Genomic DNA, 22,153 nt, shown 5'->3' on the forward strand with positions numbered 1-22,153 from the left:
CTATTTTTTCTTTTGGTCAGTATTGAAATATATACAATTTGAGTTAAAACAGGGTATATTCTAACTAACAAAGCACCCATTACGAAAATTTACAATAATCGTCATCATTATCGTCGTTTCCGCACCTAATGGTGCATAGGGCACTGCATTCGTACACCAATTGCAGCTTATCTTGGTATTTTTTTTCGTTCCATGAAGGCAAGATGATCAGTCTTACGCTTCAGGTTCCATTCCAGGGACTATGAAATATTATTGTGTAAAAACACCTTTTTCAATAAATATTTCATTTCAACCGTGCCGGAAATCGAACCCGAGACCTCTTGCATGGTAGGCAAACGCGCTGACCCCTGAACCGCGAGGACGACAATAAGACCAGACGTTTCTAGTTTAGTACAATTAGCTATATTTGGATCGGATATTTACTCAGTGAAAACCAAATGCCGCCTATATGACGCCTGCATAACACATATTCTCCTCTATGGATGCGAATCGTGCCACCTCAGTAGGGCCCAAATTAGCAAAATACAGAGTTTTGAGAATAGGTGTCTCAGAAGAATCTTGGGTGTGCGGTGGTTTGACTTTGTGCGGAATGAAGTAATAAGAGAACGGACGTAGCAAACTCCGGTGACAACTGTCATCAAGCGAAGGCGATACGGGTGGCTTGGCCATGTACGGCGGATGCCTCCTGAGAGCCTTAACCACGCTCGCCTACTTTACAAGGCATCAGGTTGTCGACGTCCTGCACGTCCACTGCTGACTGTTCGTCGGTAGTTCATGTCAGAACTACGAGACGCAAACCTGACTTGGGAGGATGTAAACGACATAGATGCCTGAAGGATCTTTGTGGACACCGTATGCTCCAACAAGGGAGCGGATATGGAATAATGATGGTGATATTTATCTGTGTCCGGGTGCACAAAGAACAAAGTAATGTATGTGAAATTGGACAAGAATCGGAAAATCTAGAAAAGATTAATTTGTCTATAGTCCTTATAATATAGCTTGATAAAAATGACATTTGTCAGCAAAAGTGACGACATAACTTTGTAGTAACGTCTAAGGAGTTATTTAAATTGACACACGAAAAATCATTCGTATCTGGCATGTTCATTATTTTTTTTATACAATGCTAGAGTTAACAATGTTTGAGTATGTCTAAATGCTTGCAGACTGGCTGGACTTCCTCCCTAGGGAGTTGTTCATATTTTAATTTGTTTTCAGGCGTTGCCTAGTAGGTGATTTGGTTCAGCCGGATGAATCTCACCCACATAATAAAGGTTTCAGCTCTTTTACTTCACAAAAGTCAACAGATGGAAGATTTGAGGAAATGTGGATGTTTAAACATAGGCAGAATGGTGAATGTTACACAGTGTGTAAAGTGGCCACTTAAACCAGCAAATGATAGGTCATAAGCCCTGTAAATGCCTAGACTACTAAATTCCCTTCTCAAAAAATGTTTTCCTTCTCTGTTGAAACAAATTTAAATATAAAATAAGCTTTGAAACTAATATAAACCTAATTATTAACGACGTTCTTACAAGGTTACATCATTTTGCAAAAACGTTAGAGATGGGACAAATTGATCAATGTAAATTGATCGAATAAAAAAATAATTTCATTTGATGTTGTTCATGAAAAAAGTATTTATGTCTTATTTTTTGGTAAATAATTGTCTTTAACACACTAGAATATGCTTGTTTTTGTATTTTTATATCAATTTTCGGAATCAGAGCTTCATGATTGCATGAAAAAACTGATAAAATCGATTTGATCGGTACATGATCAGTTGATCAGTGATCAGTAATTTCCCATCACGAGTGACATTTGTTTGACAGCTGTCATTTTAATCAAACTATATTTTAAGGACTATAGTAATTCTTGGTAGGCGTGTTTGCCAAACATGCTTGAGGTCTCGGGTTTAATTCCTGGCAGGGTCAGCGTGAAACGTTTATTTCAAAGGTAGCCCGCAATATTTCACAGTCTCTAGACTAGCAACTGAAGAGAAAGATTGATTTCCTCCCCTTCGTGTAACTGGTGTTCGAAATATTTTGCATTTAGAGTACTGATGCAGTGCTTTATGTACCATCAGGTGTAGTCAGGATTATGATGATATTATTTCTAATTCGACACAATTTTTAACGGTTGCCTTCATAGAATTGAAAATAGTCCAGAAGTAGCGTAGACTCATATTTGAATACATCGGACTGTGTCCAAAAAACCCCCAACTTTGCTGCACTTTCGCCGCGCGCATGCTTGAAGTCGCCGCGTAATGTTCCCAGATCGCGAAAAATATAACCATACCACAAATGAAAGATAATTATATTTTTAAAAAAGCAATTGGTTAATTTCTCTAAAATCTTATTGTACACACAGAAACATGGATTGACACAACAGAGTAGATAAGTAAAGGTTTATTTGATAAGAGCAATTAAATTTATGAACTTTGAACTTAAAAAATAAAACAAATTTTATTTTACATAAAATTGATATTTTTATGTCATGTAAAATAATATTTCATGTTTTAAAGATACTGTTGGTCAAATGTCCACCATAGCGTTGTTTAATCCGAGAGGTCCAATTTTCATTAGTTCTCTCTTCTAATGAGCAAAGTAGCGTAAAAAAAATTAGTAAAAAAAGTATCGTAAAAAATTACAAAGTGTTTTATTTTAATTATATTTACAGTTAAAAATTTGACTACCCTGGCAGCACTAACAAAATGACCATTTTGTTTTCTTTGACCATCTGACAGGTGGAAAAATAATTACATTTTTAAGTAATGCATTTGTTACTTACACATTAAATGTGATCCCATCCTGTTTCTTTAAGACCCCCAGCAGTAATTCTACATTTTAAAATGACACAGCACGGCATAGTTGAATTCAAATCGGGAGTTGTGTATTGAGCGACGTCTACAAAGAAACTAATGGGTCAACACGTAAAACTACTCCTTTAAGAGTATTTTAGTCGGCTTCTGTTTGATGCGCGTATGCGGACTATTTTTAATTCTATGGTTGCCTTTTATTTTTTTACAATGTAACTTTTGTCAGTGTTATAATTTAAATAACGAAATGATTGTTCTTATTTTGATTTTGTTTCCCCCCTCCCCTTAGGTGTATTCTGTATATACGTGTTTTCATTTTACTAGAAGATATTTTCGTTATTCATTGATTATTATATTACGCTTCCATCTTGGATTTGTATGTTAATTATTTACGTGTATAGAAACATGTTCTTCCCGTCACCTGTCATTTGGGCGGCCATCTTGGAACAAATGTCACTTTCAAGGTCGAGGGAAATTTTATTCTTTGAGCTTCTAACAACCTAGGGCATGTTCGGAAATAAACGAAAAAATGTATCGAAATTCCTTTTCTTCTTATATGAACAAGTAAAGGCAGAAGGAGATAAGTATAAATTAACCGGAACCTTGAATTTTTACTTGTCTTTTAACATCTTTTATGTTTTCTTTGCCAACTTCGCCGGAAATCGAACTAAGAACCGAATGTAACTCAGTAACCGAATGTGCAAACATTACACTAGGACTCAGTATATTTTAGTTAGGGTTGACATAATGCAATAATTATAATATAAGGATAAAATAATGTAAATCAATATACAAATGCATAAGTTAATATCAGTGTAAATTATGCAATACTTGATATTTAAATAACATAAAAAATAATGCAATAGTTAATATCGGGATAACATAATTCAATAATCTATTTGATATCTATTAATTACTGTAAGGAACATAATGCAATAATTTATATCAATAAAATGTAATGCAACGGTTAATATCAGAATAACAATAGCAATAATAGTTAATAAAATAACATAATCATTAATATTATATTAATTTGTCTTAAGAGAACATAAAGCAATAATTAATATCAGGAAAACATAATGCAATAGTTATTAATGAAATATAAAAAATTAACATTATTATTCATATAAAGATAAAATAACGCCATAATTTATATGATATTAACTAATTTTAGGATAACAAAATGCAATAATTTATATTAGAATAACATAACGCAATGATAACTAATAAAATTCAAAATGACATAATTTATAATATTGTATTAATTCGAGTTAGGAGAAAATAATGCAATAGTTAATATCGGGATAAAATAATGCAATAATTTATATCAGAATAACATAATGCAATAATAACTAATAAAATACAAAATAACATAATTTATAACATTATATTAATTCGAGTTAAGAGGAAATAATGCAATATTTAATATCGGGATAACATAATGCAATATAGTTATTAATAAAATAATTAAAAAATGCAATCATTATTAATATAAAGATAAAATAACGCCATAATTTATATCAGGATTATATAATGCAATGGTTAATATCAGAATAACATAATGTAATATTTTATATTGGGATAACATAGTGCAATAATTATTAAAATAACATAATGTAATTATTAATAATATAAAGCTAACATAATGCAATAATTTATATTATATTAATTCATGTTAGGATAAAATAAGGCAAAAAATAAATAATGAAATATTGATAATTATTTTTTTATTTTTTTAGTTTCACGTTGATATAATATTATTGAAGGAAGCTCACAGAATAATTCCCACAAAGATACAAAAATATTCAACTAATTGGCAAATTATACATAATTTTTACTAAAAATAAGCTTTCAAAATTTTTATTGTCTTAACTACGGAGGAAATGAAAAATGTGCTTTGAAATTATCCTAGTGTTGTATTAATTTTAAATAAGTATAATCATCAGATTCATGAGTTTTCCTTCCACTGTGCCATTTGTCTTTATGGTTTGCAGGAAAAAAATAATGCCACATATTATCACGTATTTATATTGGCATTAATTTGCTCTTTAAGATAAAAACTAGAAAACGTTGGACGGAAGAATTTAAATGATACTTTTGCGAAATGAAAAATTATCGTTTTGAGGCGATGTACAAATTTTTGTCAATTTAACCGATAATTTACTTTCCACATACAGTCGAGTTTAAGAACAATTTAAATTTAAACATTTATTAAATATTAATAATAATATTCCCTTGTTTTAAAAAACCGTTTTGATTTTGGGAATAAGCACTCTTTTCCATTTAATCCGTAAAAAAATTTACAACTTTGCTTCCAATTTTGTCACCTTTTAAAAATTATTTCATCTCTTTTCATATTTTAGGAATGATCACCTATTTTTCCTCTCTTACATGTCATTGTTTATCATTTTCCATATAGGATTAATGCATTTGGTGTGTTTATTACGATCATTTATCATTTGACTGAAATATTTAGTCCTTGTTTTTAAAATTGTTTATGTGCTGTACACCCCTGAATACTTAATAGCTTTATTTAAATGCCATAAATTCGGTTTGGATGGTAAATTCATCAATTTTTCATAACGTTTTTGCTATTTTTAAATTAAGCTTAAATTAAAATTAAATGATTCAAAAAGTGGTTTTGGTGAAACCACAAAAAAATTGGATCACTTGAAGTTTCAAATATTTTCGCATATCCTTGACTCATTATGTTGTTTGCTTGAATAAATACAATTCCTCAAAGAATTTTTTTGTCATCTGGAAATATCACTGTTTTGTAGTTTATTTTTACAAGTGTTTCATTTTTCAATATTTTGTTTCTTTCCAGATTACGTGACAGAAGTAACCAAAACTTTAAGTACCTCTTCGAGTCCTAAGTCTCCTACTCGACACCACGTCGACAATATTGCTTTCGTTAATGTCGAAGCCCTTACCATCCACCCAGAATCCAAAACTGAAAAGCCCGAGAAAGAATCCGTTCCCAAAGACAAGCAAGATCCACCTTCCAAACTGACCGATATCGAGAGAGACCTGGAAGAATCCAGGAAGTTGTTCAAAGAGGAAACCAGAAAGAAGTTCGAAGAGATGAAAAAAGACTTTCAAGACAGCGCCATCGCAAAATTCGAACAGATGAAAAAGGATTTCGTTGTTAAAGATGCCGAAAAGAAATTGCCAGAAGACACGACAGTTATCACAAAAACAGAATCAGTTACTCATCAAGTGACGGGCAAGGAAATGTTTGTAGAAAAGAAGGAAACGGTCTCAGGAGATGATTTGAATGTCCAAACTAAAGTTGAGACCCAAAGACATATATCAGGCGATGAATACAAATTAACCAAAAAAGAGTCTACCGAAGAATGCGGCGACAAGACAAAAAGTGAACGAACTTCTCTCGAGAAAGATCAAAAGTCTCTAGCTGAGAGGCACGACATCGAAACTTCTAGAGCAAAGAAAATTGACGATGGAGCAACTGTTGTATCTTCTCACAAAGAGTACACCGAACAAGGATTATACTCTGGAAGACAGAGCAAATCAGAGGAAAAAATGACAGCTATAAAAGACGAAATGGAAAAGAAGACAGAAATCTCTTACTCAGAAAGGGATCTCTCGCACGAACAGTGGGGAAAGGAATACTTCGCAGAATTAGAACCGACAGATGAAGTTGAAGGAGAGTTCTCACAAAGTAAAGATGTTTACATGGAGTCTGCCGTCAAAGTTGTAGAAAAAGACGAGAAGTTGACGTCTGAAGAAGTAAAACAAGCGGGAAAAGTTATAAGTGCATCTTCCGGATATAGCAAAGAAGAATCCACAGTTGAAAGCAAGGAACACGACGATTTGAGCTCCGATATATCTCATGACACAAGTTTCAAGAGTGAACTAGCAGGAAAACGAGACTCATTCGATGACAAGTCTGAAATGTCACCTAAAAGCAGATCCAAGTCATACAAAAAAGAAGAGGTATTTGATGTGGATTTCGTTAAAGAAATCAAAGTTTCAAGCTCGCAAATGGACAAAAGTTTGAGCCTCGGTTGTAGTCAAGATACTCAATCTGAATCTGATTTGACCGGAGAATCAGATCTGTTAGCTCATGCTCAACACGAACTTTTACCAGACGATCTAAGTAATGACGATGTGGCAAAAATAATGTCTATTACGGAAGCAGAGATCGAGAAGAAACTGTCTCCCATCAACAAACCCGAGGAACATATTCAAGAGCATGTTTGGGAAGTATCAGTACAGCAGCAAGCATCTCTTGATGAAGTCACAACAGATTTCCAGCCTCAGCAGAAGTTTAGAGATGACCAACCTTATTCTTGGGATACAGAATTTACGTCTCAATCATCTATGTCTGGTAGTGATATTGGAATAAAAACAATCAGCTCAGATATGGATGTAAAGATAAGACTAAACGGACTGAGTCTCAACAGCTCAGAAGAAACTCATGACATGGAAGCTCACAGTGAAGGTTTCGATTCATTCAAAGATTCAATGCTCAAATCCGGTGAAAGTATCGAAACTGAATATATGATCAAATCTATCGATTCACAAGACACTGATACATTACAGAAATCAATGGATTCGGTCAGTGCCGAAACGTTACAACATTCTGAAAAAGAAGACATTTCGATGGAAGCCGAGTCATTTGTAGCAGATCTTCAACAACGAAAAGATGATCATGCATTTCTAAAAGAAAAAAGTATAGATGATATTTGTAGCAGTGGGTATGATACAGATCTCTCGTCTGCCGAGTTTCTTACCTCGAAACTTGATCTTGAGCGAGCAGACCACGAGCCTACAAGACCTGAACCATTAACTGAACTCTCTGACTTAGAAAAAACAATCGACGAAGTCAAACAATCTTTAGAAGCCGCACATGGAGAAATCATTAGTGAGAAACACGATAGCAGCATTAAATACAAGCAATCTCCCTCGGAATTTGAATTCAAACTGATGAGTCCGGATCGTCCGGAAGTGATTCACGAAGAACCAGCACAGCACACTGATTTCATAATTCAGTCAGAGAAGGTTGATGGTGAAACTAGGCCAATTATTGCAAGCCCTATCAAAAAACTCGCTTCGGCATCTTCTAGTTCATTGGAAGAAAAGCCTGAAGTAAAAAAAGATTACGTAGAAATTGGTGAAAAACTGAATTCTCAAAACAAATCATTCGAAATCACCATGACTGATAAAGATATTCAGATCAGCCTTAAAGAAAGTGATTCATCTTCAAGACACGATGACACTTGCATCACATCGGATGAAGAAAAAGAAACTGTTCATGAAAAACAAGCTACTCTTCAAGAATTCAGTGAACTTTCCACTGGGCTTGAAAGCGGTCCAATATCTTTACTCGACACAGAAACTGATCTTATTTCAGACAAGGAAGAATCTCCTAAAAGTAGTCCCGAAGTACGGCTACGACCCATTCAAAAACATGTCAAATCTGCTCATATGACTGTTGGGGACCGAAGATCTGGATCCGATCTCGAAGGATGGTCCAGTTCCGGAGAGAGCCATTATCAAAGTTTTGAACACACGGAAAGTCCTCACAGTCGACCACTGTCTTCCGATGTTGAGAACCTCTTAACTGGTCACAGCACTTCCGATTTCCAAAGTGCAGTAGGCACACAATCTTCTCGTTCCCAGAGAACATCGAAAGAATATTACACAGCTGTTAGTTCCTTGAGTTCGAGGGAAAGTATGAGAAGTTTAGATTCAGACAGCTCCGGACACATTGCGAGCATTGATATCTCGGATGCCTCAGAGACTTTGGTGCCATCTGCAAATGAGTTAAAAGATGAAATGATGGACAGTGGAACCTTAGCCGAACATTTCGACGTTGATCCATCAAAAGTCAAAGAAAAAACCGTTATAGAAGAAATAGTGGAAGAATTAAGCGAAGGCAAAAGTAAAGATAATTTAGGGGTTGAACAAGTAGGACTGGATCAACAAATTGTTTTGAGCGACCACTCTGATGAAGGTTCTCTTGAAGATGAACTTAATCAACAAGGCGATGAAGTGGTATCAAAAATGAAACGGTCTCACGAAATGAGCTTCCAACCGAAAGAACTTCTTCCAGAGAAAGTTCCGTCTGACAGTTTATCAGAAAGTGTGGACATGGATCTAGAATCTGGAATCCCTGAATCAGATTCCCAAGTATTTAGTATGAGTAAAATAGAAACGGGACCTAGTATTGTGAGACACACAAAACAGATATCCGAGGTCAAAAGCAGCAAGAGTATAGATTCACCTAAATCATACGAAATATCAGAAAAAACTGTAGAATATCATACTTCTTCTGTCATCTACAAAACTCCGGAAAAGAAACCAAAACCGTTAGAAGTGGAAACAGTTATAGAAAAGAAGACAGTTACTGTCAAAACTGAAGTGACACCCCATCCTGTAAAGGTTACAGAGCCAACTCATGAGGTTGACTTTGATTCATTGATGAAAGATATCATTCCAAAGGGAAGTTCAGAATATGAAGAGATAGTGAGTTCGCATAGAATTTCAAAGTCCCAATCTGGAATATCTAATGTTTCAACAGATAGCAAGCAGAGCTCAACATCTAGTTTAAAGATTCAAGATGATTTTCTTTCAACTCCTCAAACTCCCATTTCTAACCCGAGTCAAAGCTCAGAGTCCACCGACAATGGTAGAGAATATGTTTTAGATGACATGTATGAAATTTCTGAAGATCCAGAACTTTTTCACAGTGAAAGAGCAACAGACTCTAAATCAGAAATATCTGTCACAGCTGAAGAGCGAACTCTTTATGAAGCTCACAAAGAACCCGATTCTCCCATAAGCGACGAATTTGAAATGGTTGATAAACCAAATGAAATGGATGACTTTGTTGTTATCGAAGAAGTCGCAAAAGAAGCTTCTGAATTTGATTCTGAAGGAAAGGGAATGTCGATGGGTAAAATTCCGATGGTTAAGAAGCACGATGAAGAAATAGAAGAGTATCTCTCTCAAACAGCTAAAAAGACAAGTGAAACAGAATACAGCACATCTGGTTCTCTGTCAGAGGAAGAAATGTTACAATATGAACTAGATCAAAAGAGGATGAGAGCAGCCGAAATGGCTGAAATTGAAGCGGGGAAAAAATGGATTCAAATGCAGTTTGAAGGAGACTTAGCAGCAGCTAGATACGATTATGATCGTGGACCTCTTGAAGACATTAAGGAAGAAGAGATGACAGACTTTGATGCTAGCAGGATTGGTAGCTTGACATCGCAAAAAGAATCTGTTGGTAGCTATGGCAGCTTAAAAAATTCATATGGAAGCCTTTCAGAATCTGAATTAAACTTCAGAAGAAGGTATATGTCTCGACCAGGGGAACAAGATGATGTATCCGTCAGTTCATTGCAAGAATTTGAAAACCTGGAGCAAGCGATGATCGAGAATTCTCAACTCTCTTCATCTTCCCAGGATTCTATTAACGGATCGCTGCCACGAAGATATCAGCTAAGCAAAAATGGACAAGGAGATGATATTTCCATGTCCAGTTTAAAAGAATTCGAAGGTTTAGAATCGGCTTGTCTCGAAGCTCTCAAGATTGAGATAGATGCTAAACAAAAGGAAGCCTTACTCCTTTCGCAGGACGGTAGACATAGCAGCGCTGGATTTTTAGACATGGAAAAGCGATCCTACAGTCATGGTAGCTCAGAAAGTAGCCCGCCGCAGAAAAGTGGCAGCCCTGGGCAGAAGAGCGGTAGTCCGTCCCTCAAGAGTGGAAGCCCGTCGTTAAAAAGTGGAAGCCCAGGACAAAAGGGGGGAAGTCCGGGTCAAAAGTTTGGCAGTCCTTCGCAAAAAACCCAAGAACTCATGGCGATTAGAAAACTTATAGAACAACAGATGGCTGAAGGAGACGCCAAAGTGACAGCCTCAGTTTCTACTGATGAAGGTGCAACCGTCACTTATGTAACAGCTCAGAAGAAAGTTTTTGATAATAAAGGGGCGTTTTATGTTGCGGATCCTTCGTGTCCGGAACAAGGTGAAACGGTTTGCGTGAGGAAGACAGTGTACGAATGCAAAACTGGTGATGACCAATCGGGACCTTGCTTGCCGGTTACAGAAGACTCCACCCAACTCGAATCATCCTTTACGGAATCGGACGCCAACATGATCGGCGTCATAACAACAACTAAAATAATACAACAACGTTTCGTCAATGGCGCGAAAATTTCAGAAACAATGTCGGTATCTTCTGGTAAAGGAATGGACATTCCAGGAGTTTTGAAACCCGAGCAAAGCGACGAATTTGGATCCGGTAACTTTCAAAGCATGGAAGTCGGGTCGGGAAAATCCGTAACAGACTACAGTTCGGAATTCTCATCGTCAATTACATCTCAGCAATCCGACACGGAGAGTCTTGTCACTATGATGGAACAACAATTCGATTCGGAGTATGGAAGTGGACCAGGGTCTCTGGACCCCAATGCCACGCATAAAATAATCGCCGATGCTTCCAAACAGTTGGATCTGGAGGGCTTGAAGTGTGGAGAGATGAGTGAGAGTGGTTTGAGGGAAAGTTCTCCGATGTCGAACAAATCGGGGTCTGGTATATTTTCGGCAGCTACATCTAGACACTTTACAGATCCGGCTAGCGGCTCCTGGAGTGGACTAGATGAGGATATGAGCTCTTCTGGAAGCTTCAGCAGGTAAATTATCAAATTATTTAAAATTTCAGCTCGACTCTGACATTCTTTCCATTATTACATTTACCCATTTTCAACAATAATTATTTTGTTATTATCTATATTTAAAGCATTAACTTTGTTGTCAAACATTTTATAAAAACGTAACTAAATAGTTGTATAAAACACTTACTGACTTGTCTATGTCTACCGGATTCGAGACGTATCCGTCTCTTCATCAGGGCACCAACTAGACTAACATGTAAATCGCAATATACACCTTTACTATAGTAGTTTCACAAAAATATAAAACCAACGTGCCTATTCGACACAAGCTTATAGTAGCTAAGTGCGCATTAGTGTAAACTATTAAAAGCATAGGTTCTATCAGCACGTTGGCTTTATGTTTTTATATATCTGCTATGGTTAAGGTGTATAGTGGGATTTGTATGTTAGTTTTATTAGTGTCCTGACGTAGAGACTGGTACATCTCAAAACTGGTAGATATAGAAAAATCAGTGAGTGGTGGTTATATACAAATATTGAGTGTTAACATATGTTTTTACTTACATATTTTTTTTCCAAATGAAGAGAACATCCTCTTCAACACGACAAGAAAAAATAACAACGCATTAGTCAATAATGTATTCTTCATTTTTTTACAACGAATCAGTCAATGGTACATAGCAACTTCACAGTACACTGCGCAAATATGGCGAGCAGCTTTGGCAAATTTTTTCCTTGGATTGAACGCGAACAGAAGGGGTGTCGAAAACGCTCATTTTCGTCTACTTGGCATTCCATTTTGAAGGCTTGTAATCGAATAAAATAAAAAATGTAGCGTAAAAGCAAATACAATACAATAGAACAGAAAAAATTCTTTCGAACGACGTTACCTTTACTATTTCGTTTTAATTTTGATGATCCTTTTTTTAAATTTGGAAAAATCGTTAACACCTAATACAGTTTAAACTTCTTTCAAAGCCATATTAGTCTGGTGATGTTGCAAGAGTCAAAATTCTACCAAGAACTTATACTAACTAATTTGAATGTTTTAATAGATATACATTTATGTCGATACCTCCTGCGTATAATATCGCAACCCACAAAACGCGATTTTACAGAAGATGGATTTAAAAAAAAATTGTCAAGCATAAATCAAAATATTTAAGGATTTTTTTAAAAAATGACACGCATATTCATTTTCATATCTTTTTTCATATAAGCATATACAAACCATAAAATTATTTGCGATATTTGTAAAAATGCACATACGATTTTATACTTCATTATTTAATCGGATTGTGATCCCTTGGCTAATGTTGCGGACGCACGGATCAGAGGTCCGAGGTTCAAACCCCACACTACGCCAACTTGATTTCCATTTTCTAATAGTAAGTTATTTACAACTCGTTAAGAATGGCCACCAAAATTGAAATATTTGGGTAAATTATAAGAACAATATTTTGAGCTTGTCCAAATTTTTGTAGATAATAAATTTAAAAAAAATTGTTACATTTTTAAAGTTCAAGGTTCATTAATTCAATTACTCTTACTAAATGACCCTTTCCTTGTCTACTCTGATGTGTCAATCAATTTTTCCACGTGTACAATAAAATTTTAGAGAATTTAAAAAAAAGTTATAATTATCTTACATTTGTGTTATGATTATAATTTTCACGATCTGGCAACATAACGCTGCGACTTCACGCATGCGCGCAGTAAAAGGAGGGAAAAGTGGGGGTGTTTTTTAACACAGTCCGATGTATTCAGATATGATTCTACGCTGGACTATTCTTTATATGCGCACATGTTATATTTTAAATAAATGAATTGAAAAAATAAATAAACTGAAATATAAATGATACATTAAAAACTCGAAATTAAACATTTGTGGTTTACGATATTATACGTACTAGATGAAAAATGTGTTCCAGTTGCTTTTTCACTGCATATAATTTATATATTTTGAGAGTGAAGAGTGGAAACTTGTACAGAAGTAATGTGTCATGTTTTACAGTCTTTCAAACTCTGGATCAGAAGTCCATGGTTCATTCCCTAATCTACTACAAAGTGCACACCCTTAATTCGGATTGTCCAAAAATGCTATTTATTAAAATAAATCACTACAAAGCAAATAAGCATTGCTCTAGTAAAGTAATATGATAAAATATTATATTTTATGGGCAATTTATGTAGGTATTAGACGCAAACTTAAAAATCTCCATTGAAAGAGTTACTGAGATTTCTAAATTAACGTAGTTTTGCAAGAGGCAGCTGTAGTCCTTAAAATATCGTTTGATAGAATGACAGTTGTCAGTAAAAGTGATGACGTAACTTTGTAGTAACGTCTAAGGAGTGATTTATATTGACACACGAAAAATCATTCGTATCTTGCATGTTAATTATTTTTTTAATACAATGCTTGACATAATTACATAAAATCAGCTTTAAGAAAAAAAACTAAAATTAACCCAATTATTAACGACGTTCTTACAAGGTTACGTCATTTTGCAAAAATGTTAAAGATGGACAAATTGATCAATGTAAATCGATTTAAAAAACACTTATTCATTTGTTGTTGTTCATAAAAAAAGTATTTAATTTCTTATTTTTTAGCAAATAATTGTCTTTAACACACTATAATAGGCTTATTTTTGCGGTTTTATATCAATTTTCGGACATAGAGAAACAGAGTTTCATGTTTGCATAAAAAAAAATAATAAAATTGATTTGATCGGTACATGATCAGTGATCAGTAATTTCCCATCACTAGTGACATTAGTTTGGCAGCTGTCATTTTAATCAAGCTATATTTTAAGGACTATAGTCCACAATTTATTGGTGTTATCAGTTTCAGTAAGGTCAATTCTATAATCTGCTAAAAACAGCCAGACCGCTTTTATACTAAAAAAAACTGTAAAAATCACCTTCTAAAAACGTGTCAATCATAAAGTTGGGATTTCTCAATTTGCAGAAAACACCCACAGCACTAGAAAAATCTAACGGTACCCTGAAAATCATTAAAACTGGTCAAATGCATAAATAGATTCTTGTTTGTAATGTAAAAAAACTAATTTATTCTTCTTCTTCTTCACGTGTCATGTCGGGTCTCCCCGACGTTGACGATCACTTGGGAGAAAGCTTCCCTATCCTGAGCAGTGCGAAATAGCTCCTCCACAGTTCTAATTCTGGTCCATGCTCGGATGTTTCAAAGCCAGGAAAGCTGTTTTCTTCCGACCCCTCTACGTCCCTCGATCTCCACCTTCGTGACAAGCTGAAGTATTGCACATGTATCACCTCTCAACACATGGCCAAAATATGAAATCTTACGGAGCTTAACAGTGGTGAATAGTTCTCTATTAGTATTGGCTCTACGTAACACTTCATTGTTGGTTATCATATCGGTCCAAGATATTCTTAACATTCTACGGTGCATCCACATTGTTTATCATTCGTCAAAGTCAAAAAGATTCCAACTGTGTAGATCTGATTAATCACTCTTTTCACAAGATTGCTATTATCTCAGTTTCACTTTTCTATGGCTGGCTGGTTTTGCATAACTACGTTCCATTATGTTTCACTAACTCAATGGAGAATGCTAAGTTTGCGGTGTCAAGCAGTATAATTAAAATCGGTTTTTGAAAGATTTAGAAACGGGTTTTAATTACGCTATTATCTAGGTAGGTAGGTTTTTATGTATACTTTATTTTGGCATCGATTACTAACTTCGCATTTTGGTGGAGATTTCTAAGTTTGCTTATAACACCCTCATATACACGTTTCCACTCTTCAACGGTAATTTAATAATTTGTAATCCCCCCTAACATGTATTCCTCTTATAACCTGCTTTTATACCGCCATTTTGACATTTGCTTTATTTTTTAAGCTATGAAATATTTGTGGATACATTCAGACTATATTTTTTTGCCGGTATTAGGCCGATGAGGAGAATTCAATGCAGCCGCCGTATTGAGAAATACTGCAACTCGGAACTTTTTTGATTTAACCACACATTCATTCCTCATCCATGGAGGCTGCAATAGACAAATCGTGATGCATTTCAATCATCATCATATAATTGATTTGGACAAACTAAAATATTTTTGCTTTTAATATGGCTAAATTATTTTTGAAAGACTACAGTTTTGAGTGTGTAATTTGAATCCTTGAAGAATGTTTTCTGAATACTCAAATCCTTGTCTTGGGTATGTCCAAAAGTTTGTAGACAGCCTGTATTTCCTCCCTAGGGTTAATTATGACCATTATCACAAAATATTTATTTATTTTTTATTTTATTAATTTTTCACGCCCATGAAGCTTTTACATACATGGAAGTTATATAAAACAGGAGTATACAATCAACATAATTATTTTTTATATAAAGCAATAAAGGATAGAACAGTGTTAAGAAGTTTAGCTGGTATAAATAATTTTTTTTTAAAAGATGAGTGTATAAACAACATAAATTTCAAAAAATGTGTTTAGAAGTAAAGTAAGTTTAAAAAAAAACAAAAATAAAAAAAATAAGCCGTAGAAGCAAGATATTTAAAAAAAAAAGATAAACAAATAAAATACAAACATATTAAAGAAATGCAGTTCAAGAACATTATGGTGACCACAAGCATAACTTAAAACACTTAATATGGTTGAACTGGCAACTCCGTTTTTTTCGTTTTTTAGACAGTTAGATGCGTCATTTGACGTTTAATCATCAGTGTGGCCATTAAATGAACCAAAGTCATCATAATCATTCCCTCTCCACACCTAATGGTGCACAGGGCACTGCATTGGTGCACCAACCGCGGCGTATCTTGATTATTTTTGTTACATGAAGGTTAGATGATCAGTCTTGCGCTTCAAGTGCCAGTCCAGGGACTATGAAAAATTCTAGATATTTCATTTCAACCATGGCGGGAATCGAACCCGAGACCTCTTGCATGGTAGGCAAACGCGCTGACCATTACACCACGAGGCCCACATGATGCAGCTCAAAATTCTGAGAAAAGTAGTAGATACAATTCAATTTCTGCTATGGTGGTGCATCGGTCACTCTACCATTTAGCATCGATATTTTTAAAGGTAATGATTTTTTTTTTTTTTTTTTTTTTTTTAAATTTATTTGGAAGTTCAACAAGAATACATACAATACATACATTTTTCAAGTGAGCATAACTAACGTTCTTTACATATATTCTCAATTACAGAACTTCAACATCTTTCATAAATTATATAAAATAAGAGTGTAAATTCAATTTAAGTAATGGTAAAGATTAAGTTTAGTGAAATGTAAAAATAAAGAAAGATTTTTTTTTTTTTAAAGAAAAGAAAAGAGAAATTAAAAACATATAAGATATAATAAAAAAAGACTAAAATTAATTTACATACACAAAACTAAGGATTAGGCATTTGATCTAAGATACATAGTAATGTTTTTTTTATAACTATTTGCTCTATCATGATAAATGTCAATGTTAACTTTTTTTTCCATTTTGTTATAGAGTCTTAACATACTTGCAAGAGGGTTAAAATGTGCCATATTGTTTGTAAAAATTGGAAGGTAAAATGTATTAGGTGATCTAAGGCGCCTACGGGGAACGTACAATGACACACTTTGAACACAAAACACTGAATCAACATTATTGTGAATTATATTATACAAGTACATCATATCTATAATTTGTCTCCTAGTTTCTAACTTTTCAATTTTAAAATACTCCAAGCGCTCTTCATAACATTGAAGTATTCTGCCCATGTTACACTTAAACGACAAAGAACGAAGAAATTTTTTCTGTACAGTTTCAATTATATTTTTATAAATCACATAATGAGGTGACCAAACAATACTTCCAAATTCCAACTTACTACGTACAAGAGAATTATACAAACAAATTATTGATGCTGCAATTCTAAATGGCTTGGATATTCTGTGTATGAAGCCCAGCATTTGTAAAGATTTCTCTTTAACAATATTGAAATGATTGGAAAAAGTTAAACGTGAGTCAAATGTGATTCCAAGATCTCGGATTGTGCTTACTGAGTTGAGGTCAATATTATTAATGCTATAAGTAAAACAGTTTTGAGTTCTTTTTCTTGTAAACGTTATTTGATAGCATTTTTTAACATTAAGGTGCATATCATTCAGTTTACACCATTCACTTAAGGAATCAAGATCATCTGTTGATTCAATTTTACGAAATATTTTCAAGTCATCAGCATAGAAAAGATAATTACACTCTAAGAGGGAGCCAAGATCGTTTATAAAAATTAAAAATAATAATGGTCCAAGATTAGAGCCCTGCGGCACACCAGATGTTACAGTTAAAGGTGATGATTCAAATTTATTTATGCATACAATTTGGGTTCTGTTTTTCAAATAAGATATCATCCAATTTAGAAGATTGCCATGTATACCGATTGCTTCCAACTTTTGTATCAATATATGGTGGTTAACTTTATCAAAGGCCTTCTGGAAATCTGTATACACAGCATCCACCTGACATTTTTTATTAAATGATGAACAAATATAGTCACAATATTCCAGAAGGTTAGAATTAATAGATCTTTTAGGAAGAAAACCGTGTTGTTTGGGACAAATAAATGGCTTAACATATTCCAGAACAACTTTATAGATTAACGATTCAAAAACTTTGGCAAAACATGAAAGAATACAAATAGGTCTGTAATTCGTGACAGACGATTTATCCCCAGATTTATGGATGGGGGTCACATTAGCAATCTTCCACAGATCAGGAAAAATACATTCATTAAGAGATTTATTAAATATCATGTACAATGGTTTGCTTAATTCATTACTGCAGTTTTTCAAAAACATACTTGGTATCTGGTCAGGCCCTGGACCCTTATTAATATCCAAATTTTTTAGAGAAATTTTGATTACATCTTCGTTAATTTTTAAATCAGATAGGTTAAATTGGTAGTATCTATCATTTGATACTTTGGATGTATTTGATACATTCTGAACAATGTTTGATTTACTGAAAACAGAGGCAAAATAATTCGAGAACATTTCAGCTACGGCAATTCCATCACTGGCGCGTTCATTTTCATATATCATAACTTTTGGAATACAGTTAGTAGCACGCTGTGTTTTAGAAAATGACCAGAATACCTTCATATTGTCTACTAAGCCTTCCTCAACAGATTTAATATAAGTTCTATAGCATTTCTTTTGCAAAGCTTTGGATCTTTTTCTTAGGATGGAGAATGCCTCATAATCCAGTGGATTATTGTATTTTTTCGCCCTCGTCCGCATTTTATGTTTTTCTTTTAAAACCTTAATTAATGGTTTACTAAACCACTGTGGATAATTACAATTTGATTTACTATTTTTAAATGGGGCATGTCTATTTATTATTTCCCATAAAATGTTGTAGAAAATCAAGACCATATCATTTGTATTATGTTCTCCAAACTTCATCTTCCAGTCTTCAGATGATATGTCTTGACGGCAGAGTTCGTAATTACATTTTTTAAAGTTGTATTTGAAAGTTTCGCAATTTTCATTCAATAATTGAGTATTCTCAATTTCAAATGAAATTTCGATTGCTGGATGATGCTGATCAATTGCTACAAGACCGTCGACTGGAAAAACTTTTAAATTATTTTTATCAGAGAAAACTAGATCCAATATTCGACCATTATGATTGCATTGATAATTAAATTGATAAACGTTACAGATACATGCAAAGTCAACCAAAATTAATGATTTTGGGCTAGTATAATTTGTAGGACAGAGAAAATTATTATTACCTGAAGCATCTGATACCCATTTAATTTCAGGTATGTTAAAATCACCCAGAATGATGCATTGTGAATTTGATTTACGTTGAAGACATCTGTACTGAAGCTTTTGAAAGCAGCTATTATAGTTAGAGATATTTAAATTTGGAGGAATATATGCTACACAAAGATAAATACTAAAGTTTGAAGTAATATTCGATTTGATTTCCACCCAAATGTCTTCATTTTCACTTTCAAATGTTTTATTTCTATTGGACACTAGCTTTTTCGAGACTGCTATCAAAACTCCTCCACCTTGCCTTGAAGTAGAACTTGATGTTTCGCGATCTCTTCTGAAGACAGCATATCGCCGGTCAAATATTTCTTCACTAAATATTGTTGAGTTAAGCCAAGTTTCCGTCAAGCAGATTATGTCATAGTTATTATTTAAAACCTCTTGATGAAAATTTTCGGTTTTGGTCTTCATGCCTCTTGTATTTTGATAATATATATTTAACGAAGTGAAAAGAATTTTATTTGTTCAATTTCATGTACATTTGTTGCATAAGAAATAAGAAGAGAAATCACCTATAAATTAACTAATAGTATTTAGACAATCTAAACTCTTAATTAAAATAGCTGGAGATGTATCATTCCGTCGAACAAAAATACGACCGTTTCGTGTCCACACATATTTGATATTTTTCTCCTTTGCTTTAATCCTCGTAGCTGCGTGGAGGGTTTTGTTTGAAGGAGAAAGATGTTCACTAATATATATAGGAAATTTTGTTCCTCCAATTCCAACGTGCGAAGTATTTAATTTATCTCCTGGGTTTTCCCGGTTAAACTTCATAACACCACCAAGCAGGGCGTCCCTACATTTAGTGCTAGATAGCTTTACGATGACTGAACGAGGTCTATCACTACTTTTGTTTGATTTAGACACCCTAAAGCATGAAAGTATGTCAGAATCATTTAATTTCATTCTGACAGTCCTTCCCAGTTGAGTCACCAAATCAATAAGGTTTTCATTTTTATTTTCCGGAATACACTGCATTTCGATATTATGTTCTCTTGACTGTTGTTCCATCTGTGAGACACGAAAACTTAGCTCTTTGACTGTTGTCACTAGTTCATTATTAACGGTTTTCAGGGAGTTGTTTTCGCCTTCTAGATTTGTGACCTTAAGTAGTAAGTCATCATATTTTGATGACAGGAAAGAGATAGTTTCCAATATTTTATCGTTCTGATTGAGAATTTTTTCTAGTTTACAATCAATATCCATATTTTTTTTTCCAGAAGATGTTACGCTTTTCTCCTTAAAGGATTCTGTAAAAACTATTGGAGATTTACTGGTACTAGATCGTGGATCATCTATCTTACACTCGTCACATTTCCAGTTGGCTCGATATATTTTAGACATTTTTTTAAACATTTCTGTTGTCGTTCCCACGCATTTGGGATGTACAGTTAGATAACATCGTGCACATTTTAGAGCTTTAACGGGACTTACCGATTGAACACACTTGCTACAGTGCATTTCGTATTTAAAAAATAAAGAAGCAACTTAAAAATTGTCTATGATTCCTCAGATATAAATATGCACAATTGTGTAAAAGGTCTATGGTTTTGAGTCTACTATTGGTTATGGTAAAATTTTTGTCTCTGGTTATATTCGACCAATGAGCGTTAGAATTATGTCTACCAATTGACAGTTCAAAGTTACAACAATACTAATGTCAGTCAAATCACTATATTTTAATCACTTTATATTATGTCCCAAGTTGATTTCAAGTCTTGCAAATAACACCACTATTCACTCACAATTTTCGCCAATCAGTAAGATTGTACATTAAATTATTAAGCAGAAAAGTCTAGCAAATAATTTGTGTTTACTTTAGCCACTTCGGTTACAGTTCTACACAACTCAATTTATCTATGGTGAGAGTTGGATCCAATTAAATGCATCTATCATTACTTTTAAGTGGGTTATCTTGTTGTGGTTGTTTATTCTTTTGAATTAAGTTGTATGAATTTTACAATAAATTTCAGAATTTTGTCGATTCGAAAAATTCGGTGAAGAAAAATTTTGAATGAAGAATAAAGTATTTTTATTTTATTTGAATCTAAATAAATAAATATTTTTAATTCTTTTACGAATAATGGTTGTTTTTTTAATGTATCTACAATATTTCATTAGTTTTGTTTTTATTGATATCATTCTAACTTTGCTAGAATTCCACTCGTCCATGCGCTTTGTAGCTGCACGATGATTGGTTATCTAGCTTTCATATACCAACTTAAAAATACCTAAATTTTATAAATGGGGTCTAGAATTCCAATCGTCTATGCGCTTAGTAGCTGCAAGACGTGTTGTAATCTTACTTCTTTTTATTATTCATATTATTTTTATTTTTTTTAATATCATTAATACACTAAATTTATTTGTCAATTTTTAAAATGTGTAAATGGGGGCTAAATTTCTAACTGTCTATGCGATCTGTAGCTGCAAGACGTCCTGTAATCTAGCTCCTATCTGTTATATTTTTTTATTGATCTTAATTGAAAACGAGGAACTAGAATCCCAACCGTCCATGCGCTCTGTAGCTGCAAGACGTACTGGGATATTTATTAATTGTACAGCGCCCTTGATTTTCACAAAAATGGCGCTTTATAAATTATCCAACTATATACTATATATATATATGGATTCTATGAATAGATTTTAAACAATCAAATAACTTTCATAAAATGACTTCTGTTCTTCATATAATAACTACGTTGTGTTAATATTAATTTGTTTTTGTGTTTGTTTTCGTAAAGTCGAAAATATATTATGAGAGTATTATATTATATTATTTAAAAAGTATAAATCCCCACATAAACCACTCTCTAGGGGGTAGAGAAGATTTGAAATACCAGCCCTGGAGGCTCTAAAATCGTCTCC

At 33.8% G+C, this 22,153-nt stretch overlaps 2 protein-coding genes across 2 annotated transcripts in view; one reads left to right on the plus strand and one right to left on the minus strand.

Moving 5' to 3' along the window:
- LOC148280669 (uncharacterized) overlaps positions 1 to 11,491 on the plus strand; it is a 161,404-nt gene extending 149,913 nt beyond the window's left edge. The window contains exon 47 of the mRNA XM_088228025.1: positions 5,649 to 11,491. Within this exon, the coding sequence (XP_088084151.1) occupies positions 5,649 to 11,491 (5,843 nt within the window). The remainder of the gene's footprint in view (positions 1 to 5,648) is intronic.
- Positions 11,492 to 18,334: 6,843 nt separating this feature from the next.
- LOC148280670 (uncharacterized) lies at positions 18,335 to 20,552 on the minus strand. The gene has a single exon (XM_088228027.1). It carries the CDS (start codon positions 20,489 to 20,491, stop codon positions 19,802 to 19,804), a length of 690 nt encoding a protein of 229 aa, XP_088084153.1. The 5' UTR covers positions 20,492 to 20,552; the 3' UTR covers positions 18,335 to 19,801.
- Between the last annotated feature and the right edge of the window lie 1,601 nt (positions 20,553 to 22,153).

This window comes from Micrasema longulum, unplaced genomic scaffold (genome assembly GCF_059751315.1).
Source record: "Micrasema longulum isolate JH-2025_06_02 unplaced genomic scaffold, ASM5975131v1 h1tg000554l, whole genome shotgun sequence".
Lineage (NCBI taxonomy): Eukaryota > Metazoa > Arthropoda > Insecta > Trichoptera > Brachycentridae > Micrasema > Micrasema longulum.